We start from the raw sequence: 25,338 nt of genomic DNA on the forward strand, positions 1-25,338 counted from the left end.
ATGGCATCGGCTCAGGGAGCTAGCTGAACAGAGAGAAACTGAAAGCAGTTTAGCAGGGAAGAAGAGCTCCGAAAGGAAATGGGAGCTATTTTAAGCGTGAAGAGAACACACTTAAGAATATGCTTTGATTCAGGTGAACCTCTCTGACTGTCACCCTCAATGCTTCATAAGTGCATGATGGTGGCAAAGTACTTGAACATTTTCCACCCCAGGCCTTTGCCTCTGTATTTCTATGTATGGTAGAGATAGCATTTTTGTTTATTTTTGTGTATATCTAGCTTTTCTAAAGGCTCTTCCACAGTCGTTAGTATGTACCAGCGATTCGATACTATGAGTGGTTATATACATATTGATTTGAGTCTTTTACAATATCTTATGGATTTCTTCGATGAAGCCTCGCAGGCTTGGAATAAGTCCCTGGCATGTAAAACACACCAGCAGAACACCACTTGAAGGCTTGGAGGTAACTTAAGGCTATTACCAGCTGTTTACCGGAGAAGCTACTAGCGTCTCGGGGGACATTTAACATACATTGGACATGGCTGGCTGCTGCAGTAAGCCATGCCTCCAACTCAAGAATTGTGACCCAATCCAGGGTCCCTCACACAGAACCTTGGCTGACTCTCTCAGCTGTCTGTGTAAGGCCGGGTATAAATGAATGCACCCGACAGCTAAGACCCAGGTAGTCACTTTATGGTGACGAATATGTAACTAATAGCTGTAACACTTCTTCCGCACTGTTGACCCAAATGAGTGAAATCTGGTTTTTCATGTGGAGCTAAAGTAAATACTCTTCTTTCTCCTATGGAAATCTTAGTCTTGAATTCATTATATTCTCTCTGGGGACAGGCACAGGGCTGTGCATGGTGCCTATCAGTCTGGAAAGATTTGTAACATTCAAAGTCGTTAACAGAACAGATCAAAGTAGCTTAACTGTAAAAGAGAAAAGTGTTCTGTTCGGCTTAGTTTAGGCTGAATTGGAATAGCAACATCAGGAGCCAGACTTGCTTCATCTTCGCGACATCCAGTTCTCTGACACCATTGGGAAAGCAGCAGATCCTTGCCCAGCGGTTGGTTCCTCCCCTTTTGCTGGTGCTCCCTTTCTCGTGCTGATGTCACACCGTGTCCGTATAAAAAGTGTTTGAACCAAGTACCCTCTTGCCTCTGCCATCCTGTCCCCCGTTATCCTAGGGACTGCTGCTACCTCTCCAGAGTTCCTTCCATTTCCTCTACCTTTTACAGTCATATCTCAATAAGTTATACCTCAGCAAGGTTTTCCAGGTTCTGTCTCACTGCAGTTTTTCCAGCAGCTTAGTCCTTCGCAGTCGCTAGCACTCATGTACCCTCAGCATAGTGACATGACACATAGGGTTCGTGTGAGATTTAATTAACTGAAAACTCAAAATACCACTCCAAAGGCTTACATTATCATCTCTCTTTTCAGGTGAGCAAAATGGGGTTAGACAGACTCCCTGACTCATTCATGCTAGCCTCAGGATTCCAAATCTAGAGACATGACTCTGGTCTGTCAGCTCACCCAGTGTGAGCAAGCGTGAACAGGGTCTGCTCTTCCCAGTGGACAGTCGTTTACACAGCAAAATCAGACACTCTCATAATTTGGAAATGCTTGTTTCTTCACCTTGGTTCCTCTCCCTGGGTCCTGGGCTCCATAGAAGTGTATCATTTTTACCCCCTTGGAGTAAAGTTATGTTAAATGAGTCTGGAGAATTGTTCCTAAAATCATGTCAAGAGGCTGGGAGTGGGAGAAGGGGAGCTAAAGCTTCAAAAGCCAAAGTAGAAATTGGGTGTGGTGGACAATATGTGCAACCCCAGCATTCAGAGGCCAAGAAAGACGTATAGATTGTTTTGAGTTCAAAACCATCCTGGGCTACATAGTGAGTACCAGGCCAGCCTAGGCTACATAGCAAAATCCTGTCTCAAAGATCAAAAAGAGTAGATCAAGTGGAAGCTGAGTCGTTTGCCCAGGTCGTTTGTCTTCGCTGTACGTAGGTGGTTGTCGGGGATACGGGCTATCTGCTGGTAAAGCCTTGTCTTTCTGTTGGCAGCAATCCGTGAAGCTACACGACCTTGTGGAGGATCACAACAAAGTCCAGGTCATCATCACCGTAAAGGGCAAAGGTGAGGGGCTCAGGCTACCGTTTCGGAACAGTCTTATAGCCTCTACAGTCTTAGGCAGGCTGTTGGTCCTCACTATCAAGGACAGAACTTCTCTCTGACTGAACCCGGGATGGCAAGCATGATGAGATGAATGAGACATCTAACTCATAAGATGGCAGGAGGCTAAGACCTCAAATACCACCTAATATCTGCAGAACCCCGAGGGACTGACTGCCTTGTTCAGCTTGGAGCCCCAGGCCTGGCTTGCCTCGCCTCCTTCCAAAGTTTGGCTAGACGACTCCTACACATCATCTTCTTCATGGACTTCAGTCTCCAATTCTCTGTCCTCCGTATTTTAGACAATTGAATATTCATGTGAAAACTAAAGGCTCCTTTATCATGTTCAGCTTGCTGTATCTCAAAGACCTTGCATCCCACTTTCCAAGTTGTCATCTGGAGTGTAGGCTTGGATGAAGCCTTTTGATGTGGACTGTCTGGACTCTTGGCATTGGCTCTGAGTTTAGCTTGGGGTAGGGTAGCCACGGTTATGTGTAAGGAATAGAGAATTGCAGTGAGAGCAGCAGAAGGTCTCTGGAAGGTTTACATGTAGCCCCAAAGCTACCCACAGAGTCCCAGTGCCCAGACAGAGCAAGTAGCAGCCAGAGGGCATCTCCCGTTTGACTGAAGCTCTGAAGAATTTACTTGGCACAGAGTCTCGTTGGGTTCCAAACAGGAACTTGTTTTTTCATCCATTTCTAGATCCCAAGCAACAATTTCCCAATCTAATTCCCTGGTGATTTTCAGTGGAGCAGAAAGGGGCCCCAGGCAGGTGAACAGGTGGTGTAGGTTCTATCCAACAGGAAAATAAGCAAATAAGAGTTCTTAGTTATTTTAATTCTTAAGGAAAACAGAAGGCCAAGCCAGTCATGGACCTTTTGCTGTCACCTAGGTCTGCAGGAGCTGGAGTCCCGTCTCCTGGTTCCAGGAGATATTCTCATTCTTCCAGGGAAAATCTCACTACCCTGTGATGCTGTCCTGATCGATGGAAGTTGTGTGGTGAATGAAGGGATGCTCACAGGTAGGCTGCCATCACCCATCAACCTCTTCCTCACCCAACAGCTAGCCCAAATGTTAGCAAATCAGATCAACTGTTCCTGTTTGCCTGGGACCAAGCCCTACACTAGGATATGAAATAAGTAAAGGAAATCTGTGTTGCCCTTTTATTCAAACAAAGACACAGAACACACAAGCAGTGTTGGTTAACAATAGGACTAAGCCACAAAACAGAAACCTAGAGGACACATTTTTCTAACCTGTGGGAATTTTTTTTTTTTTTTTTTTGCTGGTGGTGGCCTGAAGGAGCGAGTGGAAGGAGGTGTGGGCACGAAAGCAGGTGGAAATGGAGTCTCATTGTAAATCTAAGAATATTTCTGTCTGCATGGAAACAAAGCACAGCCTAAAAGACCATCAGGTCCCAGGCAGAGGAGGGAGGAGAGATCTGCCTAGCCCTGTGCTCTACAGGTGGAAAGTGCTTAGAGCTGGGTAAGCTCCCAGGGAATTTCCAGCGAGCCTTAGCACAGTCAACAGCCCGCTGCTCTGCTCCTCAGTCTCACAGCCCCAGTGGATCTCACATCGCGATTCAGAGGGCTGGAGTGTTCACCTACAGGTTTTGAAGGCTTCTTGTAATTGTGTGAATAGGAAGATGCTATTTATACGATTGCCCTTTAGTTTAGGAAATCCTGCAGCACAGTGCATTTTAGCCAGAGACTATTTGGAAACCCACAGCTAAAAGCTATTTGTCCTTTGTGCTGATAGATTGTTAAACTTTCCTGTTTCCATCTGGTACAAAGATGGGAAGAAGTTCACACAAACCTTGAACATGACCCGAGGGCAACAGAAACCCGTTGTCTGCTCCTTGCGTGCTCAACATCGGCAGATCTTAACATTTATGAACGGCTCTACTTAATTTTAAACGGGCACATGACGTGGTAAACCTAGATATGTTGGGTATAATTACAAACTATCTCTAATACATTGAAATCAACCTGCCTTGTGATGGTGGTAATGAATGTTGCCATAGTATCCAGTGTGCAGACCTTGAGCTAAGAAAGATGTTGGCTGGCCTCTACCCTACGTGTTCCCTCAGCCTGAGTGTGCCTGTGTTCTGAACGCTTCTCTCACTGGGTAACAGAGAACATGACATGGGGACATCAGAGGCAGGAAATACAGCACGGCTCAGGCCTTCCATCTGTCCCTTATCCTTTCCTGATCCACAGGATTTGTCCCGAGTCTCGGAAAAAGCCATAATGCACCAGAGAATTAAAACTGATCTAAAATGACCTTGAATGACAGCGGGCTTTTCCCAAGCTCACTTATGGCGAAAGTGAAGTCACCAGCACCTATATCTACATATCCTGAGTGCGGAAAAATAAAATAAAATGATCCATTTCAGAGCCAGACTCAGTGAAATAGAAATATATATGAAACTAACTGTATGTATCTTGTTAACTTCTTAGAAAACATGTAAATCCCAGCAAGCCCTAGTATATTTCATGTAGGAAATGGACCCCACTGGCACACATACCGTGAAAAGCGTCCAGACAGAGCCACCATGTTAGAATCAGATTCCTGGCTGATATATGGTCACGTATCCACAATCGCAGCTCTGATACATCTACTTTCCATTTTGCAAAGTAACTCTTTGCAGATAGAGAAGTTTTATTTATGTAGAAATAATATGCAAATACTCTTAGTATCCTATAGTAACATATTTTATAAATAGCATTTATATCTCACTTCATCATGCTGTTGGCTTGGTGTTTATTTTGATACAAGTCAGTGATCTTGGCTCAGTTACTCTTGACTTCATTGTAGCTACTCAAGTCCTACAAAACAGCAGGATGGGATGAAAGCTAGATCCAGGTCTTTTTGTGGTTGTAGTTTCCCCACATCTGGAAGGCTGAATGAGGTCTGCCTGACACCCAGCTTCTATGGTCTTATTGGGGGTTCTCATAGCCTCCTAAGGTGCAGGTTCCTTTTCTTAGGGACACATGGTGCATAAGTCCTCTTTGGATCCCCTTCCAATCTTTCAGGACTACAACTTTAGGTAAAAATGCAGGAGAGGAAATGCATGGGGTAGGAGAAGGGCTTTCTTACTCTCTAGATGTCCCTAGTGTCTGTGATTGAGCTTAGACATGGTTTTCAGGGCACAGAAGCCAGTATCCAACTTCCCTGTCTCCCTTGCCTCCTTCTCTGAGGAAATGGCCTCCTTCAGGTCCTTGTTTTCCCCTAAGGGGGAAGAGGCAAGATACAAAGGAGCATATGACGAGGGAGAAGCCATTAATATTTACCATTTTCTTAGTTTTAGTGTGGGATGTTTCTTTGTTTGTTTTCGTTTTCACTTTTTGAGATAGGGATTCTCTGTGTAGCTTTGGAGCCTGTCCTGGAACTTGCTCTGTAAACCAGGCTGGCCCCAGACTCAGAGATCCGCCTGCCTCTGCCTCCTGAGGGCTGGGATTAAAGGTGTGTGCCCCCACTGTCCGGCTCGTGTGTGCTGATTTCTATCAACATTTTGCACAGTGTTTCACTTACTCTACAGTCTTTTAGATGGGTGAATACGAGGCCAGGAGAGGAGTAATCGTTTCCCAGTATTCACACTTAAGAAAAGCGGTGCCTCTGAGATCTGGGTGCATTTGCCGGACTGTTCATTCCCTGATTTCCCCAGCTATGAGCAGAAAATCTACCGGGGCTACAACCATGAGCAGGGCCAGGAATACTTTTGGAGCAAATGGGAATCATAAAAGTCAGAAATAACACACATTCCTAACAACTGCTTCGTGAAGAACGGCACCCAGCCAGCGCATCGCCTCCCCAGAGCCCATGCTTCTAGCCAGCGCTAGATTCTTCTGGGGAAGCTCATGGGAGAGAGCACAGCCTTCTTCCTTCTTCCTGTTCATGAAAGAACTGATTGAATTGGAGCCTAAGTTTAGGATGGATGCAGTCACCTGAGATGGACACACAGGGGTTTTCCTCTGCGGTCTTTCTGAGTTGATATTTTGCCACACACACTTGTTAGCAACGGGTAGATCATACCTCTTCTGAGGCTCTTTCTTTCATTTTTTTATTCTTTTCTTCTCACCCCCCATCTATCTTGCTGATGTATCTTTTTACTTGACACAAGCTCTGGAATGCTCACGATGTGCCAGGCACTGTGTTGGGATCAGCGAGATAAAGGAGAACACTCCACTGACACATCATTTTCCATCAAATGGTCCCAGGGCTGCAATGAACAGGAGCATGGCATCTCAAGCATTGTCAGCATGAAGTAGCATCCAGCTCCGTGGGGACATGGGAGAATCTCTGTTTGACAGATGCTGAGGACTCCAGGTCCCTTGCACCAACTCTATAATTGGGAGTACAAAATCAAAGCACTTTCTCCTGAAACATAAACCCCCTTGCACCCTAATCGTTTGCAGGTGAATCTATCTCTTTTTGGACTCCACCAGAAAAGCCAAGGCTTGAGAGTCTTAATAATATAGGAGCAATATTAATTCTGTGTAAATTTACCTGCCTGAAGTATCATTTCCATAACATTATCTCCAGGTGACTATATTTGATCAGCGCCTGTCTGATTCCAATTTCCCTAGGGCATATAAAGGAAAACTAGTTGCTAGTATCATATTAGGCAAAGCAATAATCTGGCTTAATCTTTCTTGTCACAAAGCAATCTGTAAGTACCTATGTATTACAGAGGCTGACTTCCAAAACAATGTGGTACAATTATTTGAAGACTTGCCAAAGGTTCTGTCTCTTCTACAGAGCCATTTTGGATGCAACTGATAATTCTACAGAGTGGAGGGGGCATCATCACCCTTTAAAGAAAATGGAGCAAGGATAGTGCTCAGCTAAGGGATTTGTTTAAGAATATGCAAGTCCGGAAATCTCAAGGTCCAAATCAGGAGCAGAAGGAGAGAGAGCACAAGCAAGGAACTCAGGACCACGAGGGGTGCACCCACACACTGAATCAATGGGGATGTTCTATCGGGAACTCACCAAGGCCAGCTGGCCTGGGTCTGAAAAAGCCTGGGTTAAAACCGGTCTCGCTGAACATAGCGGACAAGGAGGACTACTGAGACCTCAAGAACAATGGCAATGGGTTTTTGATTCTACTGGACCTATTCGTTTCGTGGGAGCCTAGGCAGTTTCATGGATGCTCACCTTACTAGACCTGGATGGAGGTGGGTGGTCCTTGGACTTCCCACAGGGCAGGGAACCCTGATTGCTCTTTGGGCTGACGAGGGAGGGGGACTTGATTGGGGGAGGGAGAGGGAAAGGGGAGGCGGCGGTGGGGAAGAGACAGAAATCTTTAATAAATAAATAAATTTAAAAAAATAAAAAAAAGAATATGCAAGTCCGCAATAAAATGTTAGAGTTTCTCATGCCTTACTGTGTAAACATTGTCTTTGCTAGGAAAGCTAGCTTTGAAAAAACAGTAATAGAAAAACCCAAGTATTCCTTCTATTTGACTCAGATGTACACGTAGCAGAAAACACATTTTAAAACCTATTATATGCTGTAGAGGAAAATGAGGAGAAAAAAAAGAAAATGAGGAGTATAGAAAGTTCTTTATACCAAAATTCTTGCCCTCATAGAGAGAAATGTAAATATAATCAATATAACACCAATTTTAAATTAGAAAGATAACGTAATTATTTTGCTAATCAAACATTTAACAAGAGACTGGTTAAATTTTAAATCTGGGATCTAGGAAGTTATCCACAATTTTTTTTTTAACTGTGAAATGAAGTTTTACCTTGCATCCTTTGAACTTCCAACATTCTGTCCTACAGAATGTCACCTTGCTTGAGAAGGGGACAGAAACTGTGACAGCCAAGGCCAGGAAGTGCCTAGAGGTTGACTGCAAGGTCAAAAAGGGCCCTGCTCAGCTGCAGCTTATATGGGGATAAGTCCAGGGGTCCACTGGGACTCTGGGGCTCTGGGAATGGGAAAAGGGAGTCTGGGGTTTGTTTTGCAATGGAAAGGAGGAAGAGGTGGCTTTGTTAGGAGTCACCTGGAAAATGTGTGGAAGGATCGTCATTTTCCAGCTTGAGACCGGGAGCTTTGTGAGGACCAGGTTTCTGTGTAGTGTTTATCATTATATTCCCAGTTCTTTGCAGAATAAGCACTTTGATTTCTGGCACAGAAAGCACTTTAAGGTATTTGTAGAATAAAAGGGGGAAGTGTGTGTTTGTGTGTGTGTGTGTGTGTGTGTGTGTGTGTGTGTGTATAAATGATCAGATGGAAAGCGAATGGAAACAAGTGCACACATGTTTCCAGTTTCCGGAACAATGTCGGGTGATGGATGCTAGGGACATGGCTGGGTGATAATTTAACTGCTCGTTAAATCATGGCATCAAAGCACACATTCCATGTAGAGGAGTACAAAGCAGAGTTTAAGAAAATATTTTTACTAGAAGTAAGCCTACCACTGCATGAAACACAGGCATCATGGGATGAGTTCTAATATGGGTTTGGTTATGGTTATACAGTTCCTTGGAACTGGCCCGCATCTGTTCTGAATAACTAACCTGAGCTTACACAGAATCAACAAAATGCAATCTTCTTTAGGAGAAAGCATACCTGTTACAAAGACGCCATTGCCTCAGACGGAGAACACCATGCCCTGGAAAACCCACAGCTTAGAGGATTACCGGAAACACGTACTTTTCTGTGGAACGGAAGTGATCCAGGTCAAGCCATCTGGGCAGGGACCTGTTAGAGCCGTTGTTCTGCAGACAGGTGAGTGGATTCAACTTTTGTAAACTTAAGTTGTGCTCGAGGTAGGGAGAATTGAAGGTAGGAAATTTCGCTTAGGATTTTGGAGTTTGCCTTGTTCTGGTAATAGTAGCCACATGCTTTTCTAGCCAGACCCTTAGGATTCTAAGTGGGCATCATCTTAAATTGAATGTTCATTGTTAAACCCTTATTTGTGTTGAGTGACACGCATAGATATTTTATATATATATATATAAATATATAAAATAAATGTCCTTCAAGGCTTGTAGGCTTCTCCTTTTTTTCTCAATGCTTCCTCTTAAGGTTTCTCTGTAAACCAACGTCAGCCACAACTCAGAAGGATTTTTCATGTCCAAACATTGCTTGCTGGATACTTTTTTTTTCTTTTCCTTAGAAATATTTTATGTTGATATGTTTTTTTAATTTATTTATTTCTTTATTAATTAAAGATTTCTGTCTCTTCCCCACCACCGCCTCCCCTTTCCCTCCCCCTCCCCCAATCAAGTCCCCCTCCCTCGTCAGCCCAAAGAGCAATCAGGGTTCCCTGCCCTGTGGGAAGTCCAAGGACCACCCACCTCCATCCAGGTCTAGTAAGGTGAGCATCCAACTGCCTAGGCTCCAAAGAAAAACATATAGGCATCCTCCTGAATATTAACCTTCATCAGGCGATGAAAGGAGACAGAGACAGAGACCCACATTGGAGCACCAGACTGAAATCTCAAGGTCCAAATCAGGAGCACCAGGAGAGAGAGCACGAGCAAGGAACTCAGGACCGCGAGGGGGCAACCACACACTGAGACAATGGGGATGTCCTATTGGGAACTCACCAAGGCCAGATGGCCTGGGTCTGAAAAAGCCGGGGTTAAAACCGGTCTCGCTGAACATAGTGGACAATGAGGACTACTGAGACCCCAAGAACAATGGCAATGGGTTTTTGATCCTACTGCACCTATTGGTTTTGTGGGAGCCTAGGCAGTTTGGATGCTCACCTTACTAGACCTGGATGGAGGTGGTGGTCCTTGGACTTCCCACAGGGCAGGGAACCCTGATTGCTCTTTGGGCTGACGAGGGAGGGGGACTTGATTGGGGGAGGGGGAGGGAAAGGGGAGGCGGCAGTGGGGAAGAGACAGAAATCTTTAATTAATTAATAAAGAAATAAATAAATTAAAAAATAAAAAGAAAGAAGAAAATTTAAAAAAAGATCCAAAAATAAAATAAAATATGGCTTCTATGTTAAAATAAGTTTTGAGATCCCTCAATCAGGTGTCTAAACAGAAACTAAAGGTTAGATTCCTATAAAGCAATGATATTTCCACTTTAGCAAGATGCTGAATTAAGAGACCATATCTTTCTATGAGTGCTTCTAAGTGCTTAAATGGCAAGAAATAGAGATAAGGCACACTCTATGTGAGTGTGTGTGTGTGTGTACATATGCATACATACAATAGCTGACCCATATTTAAAATATAGTCAAGTCAATCCATTTAGTCAATAAGTCAGACAGAAGTAAGCATATACTGAATGTTACGTAAGTTAACAAATTAGCGCTTGTTCCTTTAGGGAAGGTTATGCTATGATATAAGAGACAGACAGATGTACTTGCAGTAACTCCCCGTTAACTAAACTGTGGAGTAGTGAGAGAAGCCATATGGTCATGTATTGCAGGGAATAAATTACTTCTGGTTCAAGCATGGACACAGAATTCAGGAAACACTTTTCCGACAAGGCAGCATCTGATCAGGAAGCCAAGCCTGAAAGGGCGAGGGAGCGTTTGGACAATTGTCTGAGAACTAGAAAAGACGGGCATGGAATAAAAAGAACGAGGGTCTTCTGGGACCATTGAATAGTGAAGTTAGTCTATCGAGATAGAAACAGATGATGTGGAAGGGACTTTCAGTACTGTGCCTAGAACTTTGAGCTTTGGTCCAGGGAAGCCAGTGCCTTAGGGGTTTTTGGAGCACAAGGGAGTCATGATGAGAAGCCTGTGCAGTTGCATTTTAAAGAAATGACTTGCCTTCTGCCTTCTGCTTCTTTACCTGCTCAGTTCTTTCCTTACTTGTATCTGTTTTCAGCACATACCTGCTTTAAAGGCTTCTCTGAGCATCTCATTTTCTCTGGGTCACAATTTTCAACTCGCAAGTCTGGTTTTCCTTAGCTCTGCAGATGGGTGGATGGTTGTACTGTGGGGGCCACTGAAACACTGACTCCCAGGACAAGAGGAAGTAAACAGGATTGAGTGAATGGAACAGATTGCTCGCTGTGATTGTTGACAAGGAAGGCAAACACACTAATAGGTCAGAGCAATGCCGTTTCCATATCTGTCAGACCCCAGTGGCACAGCCACTCTGGGAACCCAGTGACACAGCAACCCTCAGACCCCAGTGACACAGCCGCTGTCGGGCTCTGGTGGCACAGCCACTGTCAGATTCCAGTGGCACAGCCATGTAAGTGTGGAAAGAAGCAGAGACTTGATCCCTCTGTGGTTATCTTCCTAGGTTATAATACAGCAAAAGGGGACTTGGTGAGATCCATCCTCTATCCGCGACCTCTGAACTTCAAACTGTACAACGAAGCCTTTAAGTTCATGGTGTTCCTGGCCTGTATTGGTGTTGTGGGATTTTTCTATGCCCTGGGTGTCTATATGTACCATGAAGTAAGTACTGCGACTAAATCTTGTCAATCATAGTTTTCTGAGACCTGGACCTAACTCCAGAGGATTAAATAAGATTGATTCTAGCTCCCATAATTCTGGGAGTCTGTGCTGCTGTCCAAAAGAACTTTCTTAGATTGTAGAAATGTTCTTTGCCTATCTCTCCAGAATGAAAAGAAGTGGCCAGAAATACAGCTAGCCCAATGCTAGAGTGCATGACCCACATATACAAGGCCCTGCCTGGGTTTAATACACACACACACACACACACACACACACACACACACACACACACACTGTTGTGCAGTTCATTGGCTGCCTTACCCTTTGGTTTTTAACGAGGGGTTGCTCCAGCGGTGACATAGACAATATGCAACCCAAAGAGCTCTATAGGAAATACATGTTTTCAGCACCCATTCAAACAGGTAAGAAAAATGTGCTAATCAGGTCAGGGGGCAGGAAGAGCACAGTAATTAAAATGAACAAAAACACAGAAATACGTGAGCACCTTCTAGAACTGACAAGCAATTAAGGGAGATGCCTAGCAGGGTAGAAAGAGGTCACAATGATGGGGATCTTGAATGGCACCTCCAGTTTTAGCATTTTCCATGCAGTTTGGAAAGTGGTGTCCCAAAATAACCCCCAGACATGACAGAAATGGCTTACTCGTGCTTTCTGTTTGGTACCTGAGGCAGACTTAAACATCTGCTTTTCCTTTTCAGAGATGATGATACCTAGTGGGATCCCTACTTCCCTTTAAGCCACAGGGTACCAAGTTCATGTGGGTGCTCTATAGGGTACCAAGTTCATGTGGATCCTCTATAGGGTACCAAGTTCATGTGGATGCTCTATAGGGTACCAGGTTCATGTGTGTGCTTCTCTTGACTGGTAGCCATGGAGGGAGATGTTGTCATTTTAACCTCTGTGGGTTTTCCTGGTCCTGAGACTTTACTGTTCGTTCATGTGGCCTCCAAGACGTGCTGGGATCCTATGGGCATGTCAAGGAAAAGAGAGAATTATGAGTTAAGCATGGGTGCGAAGCTGGGCATTGTCCAAACTGGCAGTACCAGCGAGTGCTGGGTGTTGGTGAGTGTGCGAGCAGCCAGGATATTGGTGGACAATGACATATCCAAAGATTTTCTAGTTTACGCTCATGCCAAAACCCTCTAAATAGTCATTTCAAACTGGCATAACGCTCCAGAGAGGGAGCTCTAAGGAGTCCAGGGCGTTTGTCACTGGTATGGAATCGGGGAGAAGTAGGCGGAGTACCAAGGCCATGAAGTCCAGAATGTGATGTAGTGTTCCAGTTTGACCTGGAGAGGAGAAGCACCAATCAGAAAAGTAAAACAAGCCTCGGCATAACCTAGGAATGAAGGTTTCCTGGACAGAGATCAACATGCAATCCACACCAAACCTGCAAGTTGGATGCCAGACCTTGTGGGTCAGAAACTTTGGCCCCGAGGCTGCCCCCAACTGCATAGATTCAGAAGGAGACAGGCTGGAGTCTGCAGGGTCACAAGTCCTCTGTGTGAGTAGCTGGAGAGAGTGGAGAAAGCAGCGGTTGCAGGAAACAACTAAATAATGCATTTGCTGCAGACACGTGGCAGCCATAGTGAGAGAAACTAACCTCGGCATTGGCTTCACCGGAGCTAAGCACACTCTGCCACACTGTGATCTTGGCAGCCTTGGTCCCAGGGTTTGTCAGGTCACCATTCCTTCTGTCTGTGTATCCAGTACTGCTTCTGCCCCAGACACTGAGCTGACCTTTGAACTTTCAGACAAGCAAGGATTCAAAAGTGAATGAGCTACAGCTCCTGTATGTAGGATATTTGCAGGCTGGTGAGGGAGAGAGAATTGAAAACTAATGTCAAGCTTTGGAGTGAACTATTTCAACCTAAGGCTGCTTGTGTGAGTGGGTGGGAGGGGGCATGTGAGCACCCAGGAGTTCAGAGGATGAACAGAGGAGATACTGATGGGTGTTCAGGTGGAGGGAAACTGAGTCAGGAAAGCTCACAGTGACTTCAAACAGGGGTCAAAAGGTCTCCTTTGGTGTATAGTAGGGACAGTATGTGCATGCGTTAGGAACAGCCAAGAGACACCCAGCCCCACTGAGAAAACCCCCAACTCACCGAGAATTCTCTGAGCCCAGATCCAGGGCCCCGGGTGTTACAGGAGGAAATTGGAAGAAAGGCACCGTCCTGCCCTGCTCTACCCTGTACGCACCCTTTTCTCTTCCCCAGGTTCCTCCGAGAGAAACCGCAACTATGGCCCTGATCCTCCTCACAGCCACTGTCCCGCCCGTGCTCCCAGCCGCCCTGACCATCGGCAATGTGTATGCCCAGAAGAGGCTGAAAAAGAAGAAGATCTTTTGTATCTCCCCTCAAAGAATCAACATGTGCGGCCAGATCAACCTCGTGTGCTTTGACAAAGTGGGTTCTGAGCTTTCCAGGTTGGGTTGGGCTTGACGGTTTTGATGCACGGTGGAGCTGTGAAGGACCTCGGAGAACATCTGTCCCAGGGCTCCCACTTCACGGCTGAGACACTGAGGCCAGAGGCAGTCACAGAGTGAGGCTGTGTGAGGTCACAGTCTAGAAAGCAAATTTGGTGCCTGGGGGAGGGCAGGTGGCATTGTGGCCAGAATCTCATCATGACTTCTTTTCCCCGGTAGAATTTAGTATTTTCTGTGCCTGTGTTTTGATTGGAAACAATCTCAAGCCCCGATAATTTCCCCTTCAGGCAAAATTGTGGGAAACATTCATGTTTTAGAAGTGCCCTCTCTGGGACTTATGTGAGCGATCCCTTTCACCTCCACCTACGGCTTCCTGGAAAGAAAAAAAGCAGGCGGAGCCAGTGTACACACCTCTCCTACTGCTCTGTCTCGCCTTCTTCCAGGGGTCAAGACTCTAGGTTAGGGAAGCGTCATGTCTGTCCTCAGGGGTCTGGAGAAGCGGCAGAAAGAGAATACATCCTGGGTGAGGGTGACAGCTACACTTGGGTATGGTCCAAGACCCTACAGTTCTCCCATGGGAACCAGGAATGACACCAGCATTAGCTCCCTGACATGCAGACTTTGTGAGCACCTTGGACAGAGTACAGTGCACCTTGGCTGGTCTTTCCCGGTTTAAGGTCATTTGTGTTGGAATAATGAATCAACATTTTGGCTATTTTTTTGCCAGTCCCCATCCTCAAGAGCCAATCTTGCACACAGTGCCTATAGAGTGTCATGGGTGGTCATTTTTCATTTGGGGGAACTTTAGCATCTAATCAAGGGTGCAGGGAATATGGGAGAGAGAAAACTGGTATACTCCAAGGTGTGTGCTTGATGGAGGTTTGAACAAACGTCAGCAGGAACTGATTGTCACTGGTGGGAGGCCCCCTTGGAGCTGCAGGATATGGAATGGCACAGATTTCAAGGAGCCCAAGGATGTAAAAGGCATCTACCATTTCAAGACAGGGCAAAAAGTTGGACCATCCAGCGAAATGGTGCTGGAAGGCCAATGTGGCAAGCTAAGTAGGGGGTCATGTCTTGAGGGAGAATGTGAGGCCTTGAAAAAAATAAGACAAGTTGGGCAGTGGTGGCACTTGCCTTTAACCCTAGCACTCGGGAGGCAGAGGCAGGCGGATCTCTGTGAGTTCGAAGCCAGCCTGGTCTATAAGAGCTAGTTCCATGACAGGCTCCAAATCCGCAAAGAAAACCTGTCTTTTTTTTTTTTTTTTTTTAAAAAAAAAAAAAGGACAAATGAAATTTTGTAGGATTTTTGTTTTGTTTTTTATTCTTTCTTTAGGAGCTTTATGAGGATGCTCTTAGTTACTTTTTTTTTTTTATCATTATAACCAAACACTTAAAAATCAGCAACTTAAGGGAGGAGAGATTCGCTTTGCTCCAAGGACAGTCTGTCATGGCAAGGAGAGCATGGCGGTGTTCACACACAACTGGGGCACCAGAGGAAGCAGAGAGCTAGACCGCAAGTGGAGGTGGGCTATAACCTTCAAGATCTATGCCCAGAGGTTCTACAGCATTCCAACACAGTGCCCCCAAATATTCAACCCATGAGCCTGTAGGGGAAAGTCAGCATTCACATCATAACAGAAGGGATGGAGGAGGGATGTGGGGGAGTGGGCTACCTGGGGCCAATGGAAAGCCTTCATGGTCCTACACCTGGAGAGGGAGGGGAGCCGCACAAGGACACCTGCTCCTCTCAGGTAGAAGCAGCACGTCTCTCAGATTATTGTAATTTCTCCCTCTCTTCCTTTTCCATTTGCTCAGTCGGCATCGTGTAGGAACCAGAGAGTTAGCTGAGCAGTTAGTTTGCCTTTGACTTGATGGTCAGATTCCAACTCATTGTCAGCTTTCTGATAGATTCTCTTCTCAAACACCCAACAGCCCATGAGTACCTAGACTACAGGAGGGTTGTACCAACCACGTCCCTGACATAGTCACCTGCCCCGAAGACTAATTTCCCCAGCGACTGTTATTTTACTTCTTGTGTGGCCCCTTTCTCTGCATCCTCATGCCATCATCAGCTAGATGGCCGGAGAGGCTGCTTCTCCACCCCCTCTACTGAATCCCACAAGGTGCTGAAGCCTTTTGTAGTGCTGGAACACCTGCTGGGGCGCGGCAGAATGAGAGCTCTAACCCTGAGTTCAAAACTAAGTGTCTACATTGCTATTTCATGCAGAAGCTTGAACTATAATTATCTTTCAATCTTTTTAAATTATAAAACTCCATCAACATGATGCTTCAGTTGACTACCCCACAATTAACTACAATTAACTTCCAAATAGTGTTGTATCACTGGGCTTCTGACTGTATTCTCTCTCTCCTCCTCGTCCTCCTCCTCCTCCTCCTCCTCCTCCTCCTCCTCCTCCTCCTCCTCCTCCTTTCCTTTCCTTCCTTCTTTCTTTTTTGAGACATGGTTTTTAAGCATAGCCCTGGCTGTCCTTGAACTCTCTCTTTCTCTCTCTCTCCCCCCTCTCTCTTTTTCTCTCTCTACTTGTTATATGCTCTGTAAGACAGATTCTCTATACAATTCAGTCTGAGCTTGGGTTTGAACTTTATGGTAAGAGTTTCTCCTTGACCATTCTATTCTCTTTAGATTAGAACTATAATTTCATCTTCTTTCTGCTTGAGGTTATTTTTGTTTTACGAGGTCATTTTCACATAAAGAAGTAACATGGTCTCAATTCTCTCACTCTGTTGCCAAGTTGTTCTATGTTCATGCTCAAAACATTGTTGCTTCGAAGCATAACCTTCCAAGGAGAATATCTTAGTTAAAATTAAGCTGCTATTTTTTTTAAATGGAACAATCCAAGTGGATTTGCATGGTGCACATGCAGTTTGGCACCTTAGAGAATGCGGGGGAGGGGGGGGGAACATAGCAAATCTCTTCTTTACAAACGTTGCCCTTAAGGGATGAGTTCCTCCAGCCTGCTGCCCATCTTTGGGAAGGCTGAATGTATTCAAGAAAGAAGGATTCTTTAATTCTTGTAATGTGGAGACTAAGAACAGGCTTTATCTCCCCACATTCCTGGCAGAATTTACCAACATCCCTACTGATGGAGGAAGGTTGTCTCGATTCTAGTTCCGTCTTCCTGGCTGTGGACCACTGTCTCCTAGTAGGGCGCAGTTGTCTGTCTCCTGGGCTTGCTCAGTTATGAGAAGAGCTTTGTAAGCCCACACCTGTAAACCATCACACGGATATGATGCGCTGTGATGGCAGACGATGCCGTCTAATAGAAAACTAGGAAATCCATGGCAATGGGTTTAACTAGCTCGTGGGGGAGCTGCTGGTGTCTGTACTTAGCAGGGTCAGGTCTTTTCTCACCTGTTCTGGAGCAGCAGTAACTCTGTTTCCTCTGAGCAGGCTCAGGGTGGTTAGCCTAAGGCTGCCGGCCTACAGGGCAAACCGCTAATGAATAGTTGGCACATTAAAAAAATGATATAATAGACTCAATTCTATTTTGATTTCTAGGTTACATAAAATGTCAAATACTTTCCCATAATATAAAATATCTCATGACCACTTTCCTCTTGATCTGAAAATAAAACTCACTCACAGGCATTAATTAATTTTTATTATTAGCACTTCATTCCCGTCTATGGACCAAAAGTTCCTTATCAACATTTCATTACGATTTGAACAGTGACTGCATCAACCATAGTTTTAGGTAATGATGGTGAACCAAATAGCAAAGGGTGGATTAACTGGTCTTGGGAAGAGAGGAAAAAAAAAAAAGCAAAATAAACAACCCCTCCCCCACAAAGCCACAAACTCTGTTTTTGAAAAGACAGTAGGTGCCTCCTGCAGAGTCAGCTATGAGGTGGGCTGCTCATGGGGTTCCTCTCAAAGTCTCACTGTACCAACAGCAGCCTACAGGACAAGAAGCAGAGTCAAACAAAGCTCATGCCCAGAGTCACACAGAAATGGGAACTTCCTGGGCATCCTTCGCTAGATTTAAAAGCAAATGTTTATAAACAAGGTTCTGGATGACTGGATGCGGCGTAGTTTCTTGCACAGTTGGATTTTGTTTAAATCATGATATCAAAGCTTTTAGTGTCCTGCTAAAAGTCAATTATAACTTTTTATTCAGACAGGAACACTGACAGAAGATGGGCTGGACCTCTGGGGGACCGTCCCCACGGCTGGCAACTGGTAGGACTCTAAGATGGGAGATGTGGTGGGGAGGTGAGGGTGCTGATGCTCAAACCCACCCTTGCAGGCTTGAGGAATGAGATTTACACTGGCTCCCATTTAGTCGAAACTGATTCAATTAAATCTGTACCAAATTCTGAGTCAGACAAAAAAAAAGTAGATCTGCAAATTCAGCATGAAAATGGAATAGAATGAGGTAAATGGTTAAGGAATGGAATTAGTAAGACAGAGGATCAAGGAGTTGACTCAAAACCATGCTTAGAGATGGCAAGGCTTCCTGGGTGGCTGGGCAGATGAGTGTGTTCAGGGACCCAGAACAAGGCTCCGCCGCCTTCCTGTGGAACTCACAGTCTAATGAGATGGAAAAACATGAATGGACTCACTTTAGATGTGTAACACAGGCCATGAAAATTATTACCTTGGAGACAGAAAATCAGAATGGGAACAAAATAATAAAATCCCTTGATATAATACATAGTTCTGATTTTCTTATGACAAGTGATGACTGAGGGGAGAAATTCATTTTTTAATTTCAGTGCCCCAATCACGACTCTCTGAAATGACAGCATATGAGGAAGATTTTAAAGCATAGCTAGGTTGAAATTTTACAGACGTGGGCTAAAGGCTGTCGTGGTAAAGCAAAGAAGATAACCATATAGATACATACCCTGGAGCAGAACAGGAGAGGAAAAGGAGAGGCGTCCTTGCTCCTTCTTGCAGGACTGAGGCATGCTTTTGCACCTTCTCAATGGTGATGATGGCTTCTGCCTCTCAGCTTTGATAACCCTACTTCATCTCCAGACAGTGACAGAGGCAGCTGCAGAGTCAGAGAAAGAGCCAGGCTGGTCCACCAAGCTGGCCCTGAGGAGAGGTTTGACACAGGTACCATGCAGTGTTGCAGAGATAGCCCAGGTTGAGCACAAGGAACGACTTGATTTCCAGCTCTATTCATGTGTGTCTATTCCTGCCTGTTCAGATGTATCAATTAGGCCTTTGTCCAGAGACGCAGGTCACCTGTGGTTCAGAGCAATGAAGGAGGAGGATGGTCTTCCCACTCCCATCTTCCTCCCACGGTGCTTGCATGCTGAAGCTTTCGAGGGGTAGAATCAGCTAAACATAATCACTGTTCAGCTTGAAACTAGGAGAGGAAACCACATGATGCCAGGCTATACTGTCAGTGAGGAGAGGAAGCTGAAGTGGAAGGATTGTGGACCACAAGTGTCAGGAAATGGTGGTAGACTCCAAGGAACCGAGGGATGAGAATCAGTTTAAAGGCTCTGCTTGTTTTCCGTGGCTTGGAAACACTAAGCAGGTTCTTCCCTGCCCCAGTTACCTCATGAATCCAAAGGCTTCTTGCTTGGGGCATGTTGGATATTAAAGAGCTCCACGGGTTTCTAGGCAACATCATGAAATTATATAGTGCGCATATATATCTAAGTCCCCTGAAATTTGGTTTGTGACTGACCAGTGGCAATCTATGTCAAAGGGAAAATCCACATCCGACTCAAAGAAGGGTTGTGTAAACATTAGTCTGCAGGTATAGAACATTCCGGTTGAAAATTGAAAATTTTCAGTGAGCAGAGGACCATGAGCAGAGAAATCTCTGAATAAAGAGAGACAACACAAGACGCTTAGCCGAGCTCTAGACTCGGGGTAGGAGGATATTGGCAGGATCAGCAGCTGTAAGAAGAGCTAGAGCTAGGACAGGTAGCCTTGATTGGCAGGGGGCTCGGAATGTGTCCAAGTACTATCCATTTCATCCAAGACATCTGTATGCAGCCCCGGGTATATAGGTACCAAAATGAATATACAAACCAAACACTTACTGATAATGAATCATAAATTTATTTTAAAACTATGCTTTATATACATACAATTTTACCACTTATTAAAAACAAACACAAATTTGCATAGTAAGAATGTGAATGTTCTTGTTTTTAGGTAATGAATTAAATCTTGGTTGAATATTTGATACAGTAGGCACATACTCAGTATTGACGGGCATTTTGTTTATTTTTGTGTGTCTGTGTGGGTGCCTGAGCATATCCATCATGTGTGAACCTGGTACCCACGGAGGTCCCAAGAGGGCATTAGATAATCTTAGACTGTTGTTACTGAGGACTGTGAGCGCCATGTGGGTCCTGGGACCTGATCCCTGGTCCTCTCCTGCCACGATCAGTGTTTTGCTCTTATAATTGTCAATCGTGAGAATGCTGCTTTAGATAAACCCATACTATAAAATGATAGAATTTCAGTCCTGATTCCAAACCAAAGTTCTCTAAATGCTTTTTATAACGAAACACAAGTTCCTAGCAACTCACTTAGCAAACTTTAAAACAAATGTTCTAATAGAATATCACCAAAAGGTATACTACTTTTGTGCATGCTTAGGAATGGCAGCAGGAAAACATTACAATGTCTTTGCTTTACACGAACCCATCATGTTCTGTAGAAGAAAGCTGTGTGTGGAGAAGGCAAGCCCTGCAATTTATAACATAATAGTAGTCTATGTTCCAAGCCTAGGTGTTCTGGGCATTGGTCCTTGATTCCACCTGGTGTACTGGCAGCCACCTGGGCATGTTGTATGTTCAGAACCATGGCTGCAGTGTACGCTGGAGGCAGCATGGCTAAACACTGCACAAAACATCTCGGATTCATTACACATTTGATTTTAAATTAATTTATGGTTGTTGGCATTCAGACACATTTAACTGTCACCCTATTTTTCATAGCTCAAGTTTAAGAAGCAGTGCTAGAGAACATGGGGAGGTCACTGGCATGGTCTAGGGTAAGGTCAGATAGAGTGCTGCCTCAGCAAGATCTAAGGGGCAGATCATGCAAATCTTTTATTGAAAATTAAACATTGTCTTCCAGTTTCCAGGCAGTCCACAGTTTTGCCTCAGGCCAGGCTGTGCCCTGGGGCCCGCTGTGTGCAGCCATGACCAGCTGCCACTCCCTGATCCTTCTCGATGGGACCATCCAAGGAGACCCTTTGGACCTCAAAATGTTTGAAGGCACAGGCTGGGTAAGGTGATGTTGTATCAATCAAACAAATGAGAACTTGAAGAAACCTTTATTGGTAAAACCGGATCCTTTTTAATTAATTTACAAATGGCCATACTTTATCATTAGTCATTGCTATAGATGAATAATATTGCGAATAAGTTTATTTCCCAAATTTTATCAGTATTAGTTCATCATACAAAGTGGTTGGATCTATGACATCTTCTTTAATATCATGTACTCTGATGAGCTTCATATTCCTTTCTCTCTCCTGACCTTACTTGGATTGTCTTCTCTTTGTAAATAGTCTCCTTTGTGTGTTCACATCATAAATACGATTTGTGTGTGTGTCTATGCATGTGTGAGTACAGGCGTGTGTGTGTGTGTGTGTGTGTGTGCTATCTAAGTTTCACACAGGAAAGAAAACATGCAGTCCTTGGCCTTTTGAGTTTGGTTTATTTCATATAATGTGATCGCCTGTTTTATCAATTTTTATTCAAAATGACACAATTTTGTTTTTATGAATGAATAAAACTGAGTAAGTATGCCACAGTTTCCTTATCCACTTATTTGCTGGTGTCCACTTAGTTTGATTCTCCAGCTTGGCTGTTGTAGACTGTGCCGTCACAAACATTAGTGTGTAGATGTCTCTGTGACGTGCTGAAGTAGATTCCTTCAAGGGTGATCTTAGGAGTGATGTAACAGGATCATGTATTAATTCTATATTTAGTTTTTTTCATGAACTTTGATAATGATTTTTAATACTACCGACAGTATATGGAGGTTCCTTTTCTTTCAAATCCACATCAGTGCTGGTTGTGGCTTGTTCTTCCAATTCATAGGCTCTCTTCACTCTTAGTTTTCTTCACTGCACAGAGGCTTGTTAATTTCATGTATTCCCATTTGTCAGTTTTTGCTACTATTTCCTGAGCTGCTGGAACCCTTTTCTGAAAATCTGTACTTTTGTGTAGGTCGTGAAGTGTTTCCCTCCTAGCAGTTCTAAAATTTCTGGTCCTAAAGTCTTCAATGCATTTTGAATCAATATTTTCACCAAGTAGGTGATGGGAATCTAGTTTTATTTTACATGTGTAGATCCTGGTTTCCCAACACCATTAGTCAAAAATATTTTTTTTAGTATTTTTTTTTTCAAAAATCAGAGGGTTGTGACTGGTTCACCGCTAGGTCTTCTCTATCTCTTCGGTCTGCATTCTGTGTAGTAGACAGTTAGTAGACGTAGACATGTGATTACCATGTTGATTCTGTGCAGTAGATAGTTAGTAGACATGTGAGGACTTCGTTGATTCTGTGTAGTAGACAGTAGACATGTGAGTATCATGTTGGTTCTGTGTAGTAGACATGTGAGGACCACATTGATTCTGTGTAGTAGACAGTTAGTAGACATGTGAGGACCACATTGATTCTGTGTAGTAGACAGTTAGTAGACATGTGACGATCACTTTGGTTTTGTCATCGTGAGTCTGCAGTATAATTTGGCATCAGCTTTTGTGACACCCCTAATCTTACTCTTTTCCCCCTTTGGATTGCTTTGACTCTCTGGGGCCTTTTGTGTTTCTGTATGAATTTTAGTATTTTTTTTCTGGTTCTGTGAAGAGTGTCTTCGGAATTTTTATGGAGATCACATTAAATTTGCAGGCTGCCTTTGGTAATGTGACAATGTCTATAATGTTGATTCTGCGTATCAATTAACACAGGAGAACTATCCATCTGGGTTGTTAAAATTTTAATACTGTTTCAGTAAAGTTTAATTTTTTCTTATTTTTATGTTTTATGTATATTTCTATTAGTTCTTAAAAATTCCATTCATAGCCAAGGTATCTTTTGCAGCTGTTATAGATGAGGTTACTTTCTGATTTCCTTCTTGTTGTTGACATCCAGGAAAGCTACTGCAACTTGTTTGTTGATTTTGCATCCTGCTGCTTTGCTGAAATCGCTCATCACATTCAAGAATTTTATGGTAGAGGTATTCAGACACTTCAGTATAGGACCATGCCATTGGGAAGCAGGGATAATTTGACTTCTTCCTGTTTTTATGCCTTTCTTTTTTCTTTTTCTTTCTTTCTTTCTTTTTTTTTTTTTTTGTGATTACTCTAGCTATGACTTCAAGCACTGGATTGAAGGAGAGTTGAGAAAGCACACACTTTCTAGGAGATTCAGTTTTTCCCATTTGATCTCATGCTGGCTGTATGTTTGCCATATGTGGGGGTCTCTGCAAACACCAGGGCCAGCAGAGTGTTGAGGCAGGGGAAGCAAGAAGGCAATCTGGTTCAGCATGACTTAGTAGCTGGTGTTGCTATAAACTTCAAGAGCCTGACATTGGGTCGTTTGTTTTAGGTGTACCTAAGCACAGCACAATTTAGAAAAATTCTTTCTGGTGATGATTAACCCTGTTATGAGTGCACAACAAAGCTTAAGATATGATTACATCAAAACACTTATAAAGTACAAGTAAACTCTTGCACAAAAATGCATTCTATAGATTAAGAAAGCAGGCTCCAGGTAAAAAAGCCCATGATAAGGGTCCGGGGCAAGCTAGTGATATATAGATTGATGGAGTTAAATAAATTCAAGATATGGGTCTAGGGGAGTCAGGGGCAATGTGCAGAGGTCACCAAGCTATTAGCCCCATCTGTTCCCAGAAGGTTTCCTTATAGTTATTGTGAGCACAAAATGCTATGCAGCTCCTACAGTCATACAGCCACTATTTTGCTCAAGTATGTTTGTTTTGTTCCTGGTTTCATCAGAGCTGTTATCGTGAAAGCCTGCTGAACTTTGTCAAAGGTCTTTTCTACATCTGTTGAAATAAGTGGCTTTGGTCCCTAGTCCATCTGTGCTTTTTACATTTACGGATCTGTCTGACTAACCATCCACACATCTCTAGAATGAAACAACTTCAATATAATATACAATCTTTCCAATGTCTTTTTTGATTGGGTTTACAAGTATTTTATTGATAATCTTTGGAATCAGATCAGAGAAATGGACCTGTAGCTGGATAAACTTTTTATTTGTTCTTTAGACACTGTTATGCTAACACGAGCTTCACAGAATTAATTCACTTGGCTTCCTTTTCTTTCTATGGTATGGAATAGTTTGAGGTGCATTTGAGTCAGTTCTTTAAAGGTCTAACAAAATTTGGTAGTGAGCTAATCTGCTCTGGACTTCTCTTAGTTGGGAGACTTTTTTGTTGCTGTTCAATTTGTTGATTGTCATGGATTGGTATAAGTTGCTTACATGTTTATAATCTATTGATTTAACATTGGTAGGTCATAAATGTCTAGAAATTGACCTATTTATTCTAGATTTTCCATACTATTGATATTAAAACATATTTTCAAAGCATTTCTTAGTGATCAGATTTCATTAGAATTTGTTGTAACCACTCCTCTTCATCTCCACTCTTATTAATTTGGATCTTTTATTTCTGTCAGTAGAATTTAACTAAGGCTTTATTGAACTTGTTTATCTTTTCAAAGAACCAATCCTTTGATTTTTTTTTAACTCTCCTTTAATCTTCATTTTATTGACTTCAGCTCTACCCTTATAATTTAATACCTGGCTCCTCCTCCTCCTCCTTCTCCTCCTCCTCCTCCTCCTTTTTCTTCTTCTTTTTTTTTTAAAGAGGCAAACCATTAAGTTATGTACTTGAGGTTTCCCTGTTTTTAAAGTGTAGAACATCATACTAATTCGTGTCCATTAGAACTAACTTTTTTATGTCCTAAAAGTTACAATAAATCGTGTTTTTATTTTTATTGACTCTGAGAATTTTTTAATTTCCTCCCTGACTTTTTCAGTGACACATTGATCATTCAAGGGAGTACTATTTATTACCCACACATACGTGTAGCTTTCCTTGCTATTGATTTTCAGTTTTATTCTACTGTGAGCTTATAAAACTTAAGAAATGTAGTTTATTTATCAAGACTTGCTTTATGGCACAAAATAAGATCTGTTTTTGAGAACGTTCCATGGGCATTGACAGCAGCGCATATTCACAGCTGATAGGTTGAGTGTTCTGTAGATGTCTGTTCCATCAGTCCATTTGATCTGTCTGGTTTACGGTACAGTTGAACAATGAACTGTAGACTTAACTATTGATGA

General features: G+C 43.4%; 1 protein-coding gene across 1 annotated transcript in view; it reads left to right on the top strand.

The window, feature by feature from the left end:
• Atp13a5 (ATPase 13A5) overlaps positions 1-25,338 on the top strand; it is a 122,347-nt gene that overhangs the window by 39,940 nt on the left and 57,069 nt on the right. The window contains exons 8-14 of the mRNA XM_050159928.1: positions 2,067-2,139; positions 3,068-3,196; positions 8,746-8,916; positions 11,409-11,566; positions 13,804-13,992; positions 18,155-18,216; positions 21,091-21,241. Coding sequence (XP_050015885.1) covers positions 2,067-2,139; positions 3,068-3,196; positions 8,746-8,916; positions 11,409-11,566; positions 13,804-13,992; positions 18,155-18,216; positions 21,091-21,241 — 933 coding nt within the window. The remainder of the gene's footprint in view (positions 1-2,066; positions 2,140-3,067; positions 3,197-8,745; positions 8,917-11,408; positions 11,567-13,803; positions 13,993-18,154; positions 18,217-21,090; positions 21,242-25,338) is intronic.

Source organism: Alexandromys fortis, unplaced genomic scaffold, assembly GCF_014885135.2.
Source record: "Alexandromys fortis isolate MF-2015 unplaced genomic scaffold, M_Fortis_MF-2015_v1.1 scaffold_100_1_3062724, whole genome shotgun sequence".
In the NCBI taxonomy this organism is placed as follows: Eukaryota; Metazoa; Chordata; class Mammalia; order Rodentia; family Cricetidae; genus Alexandromys; species Alexandromys fortis.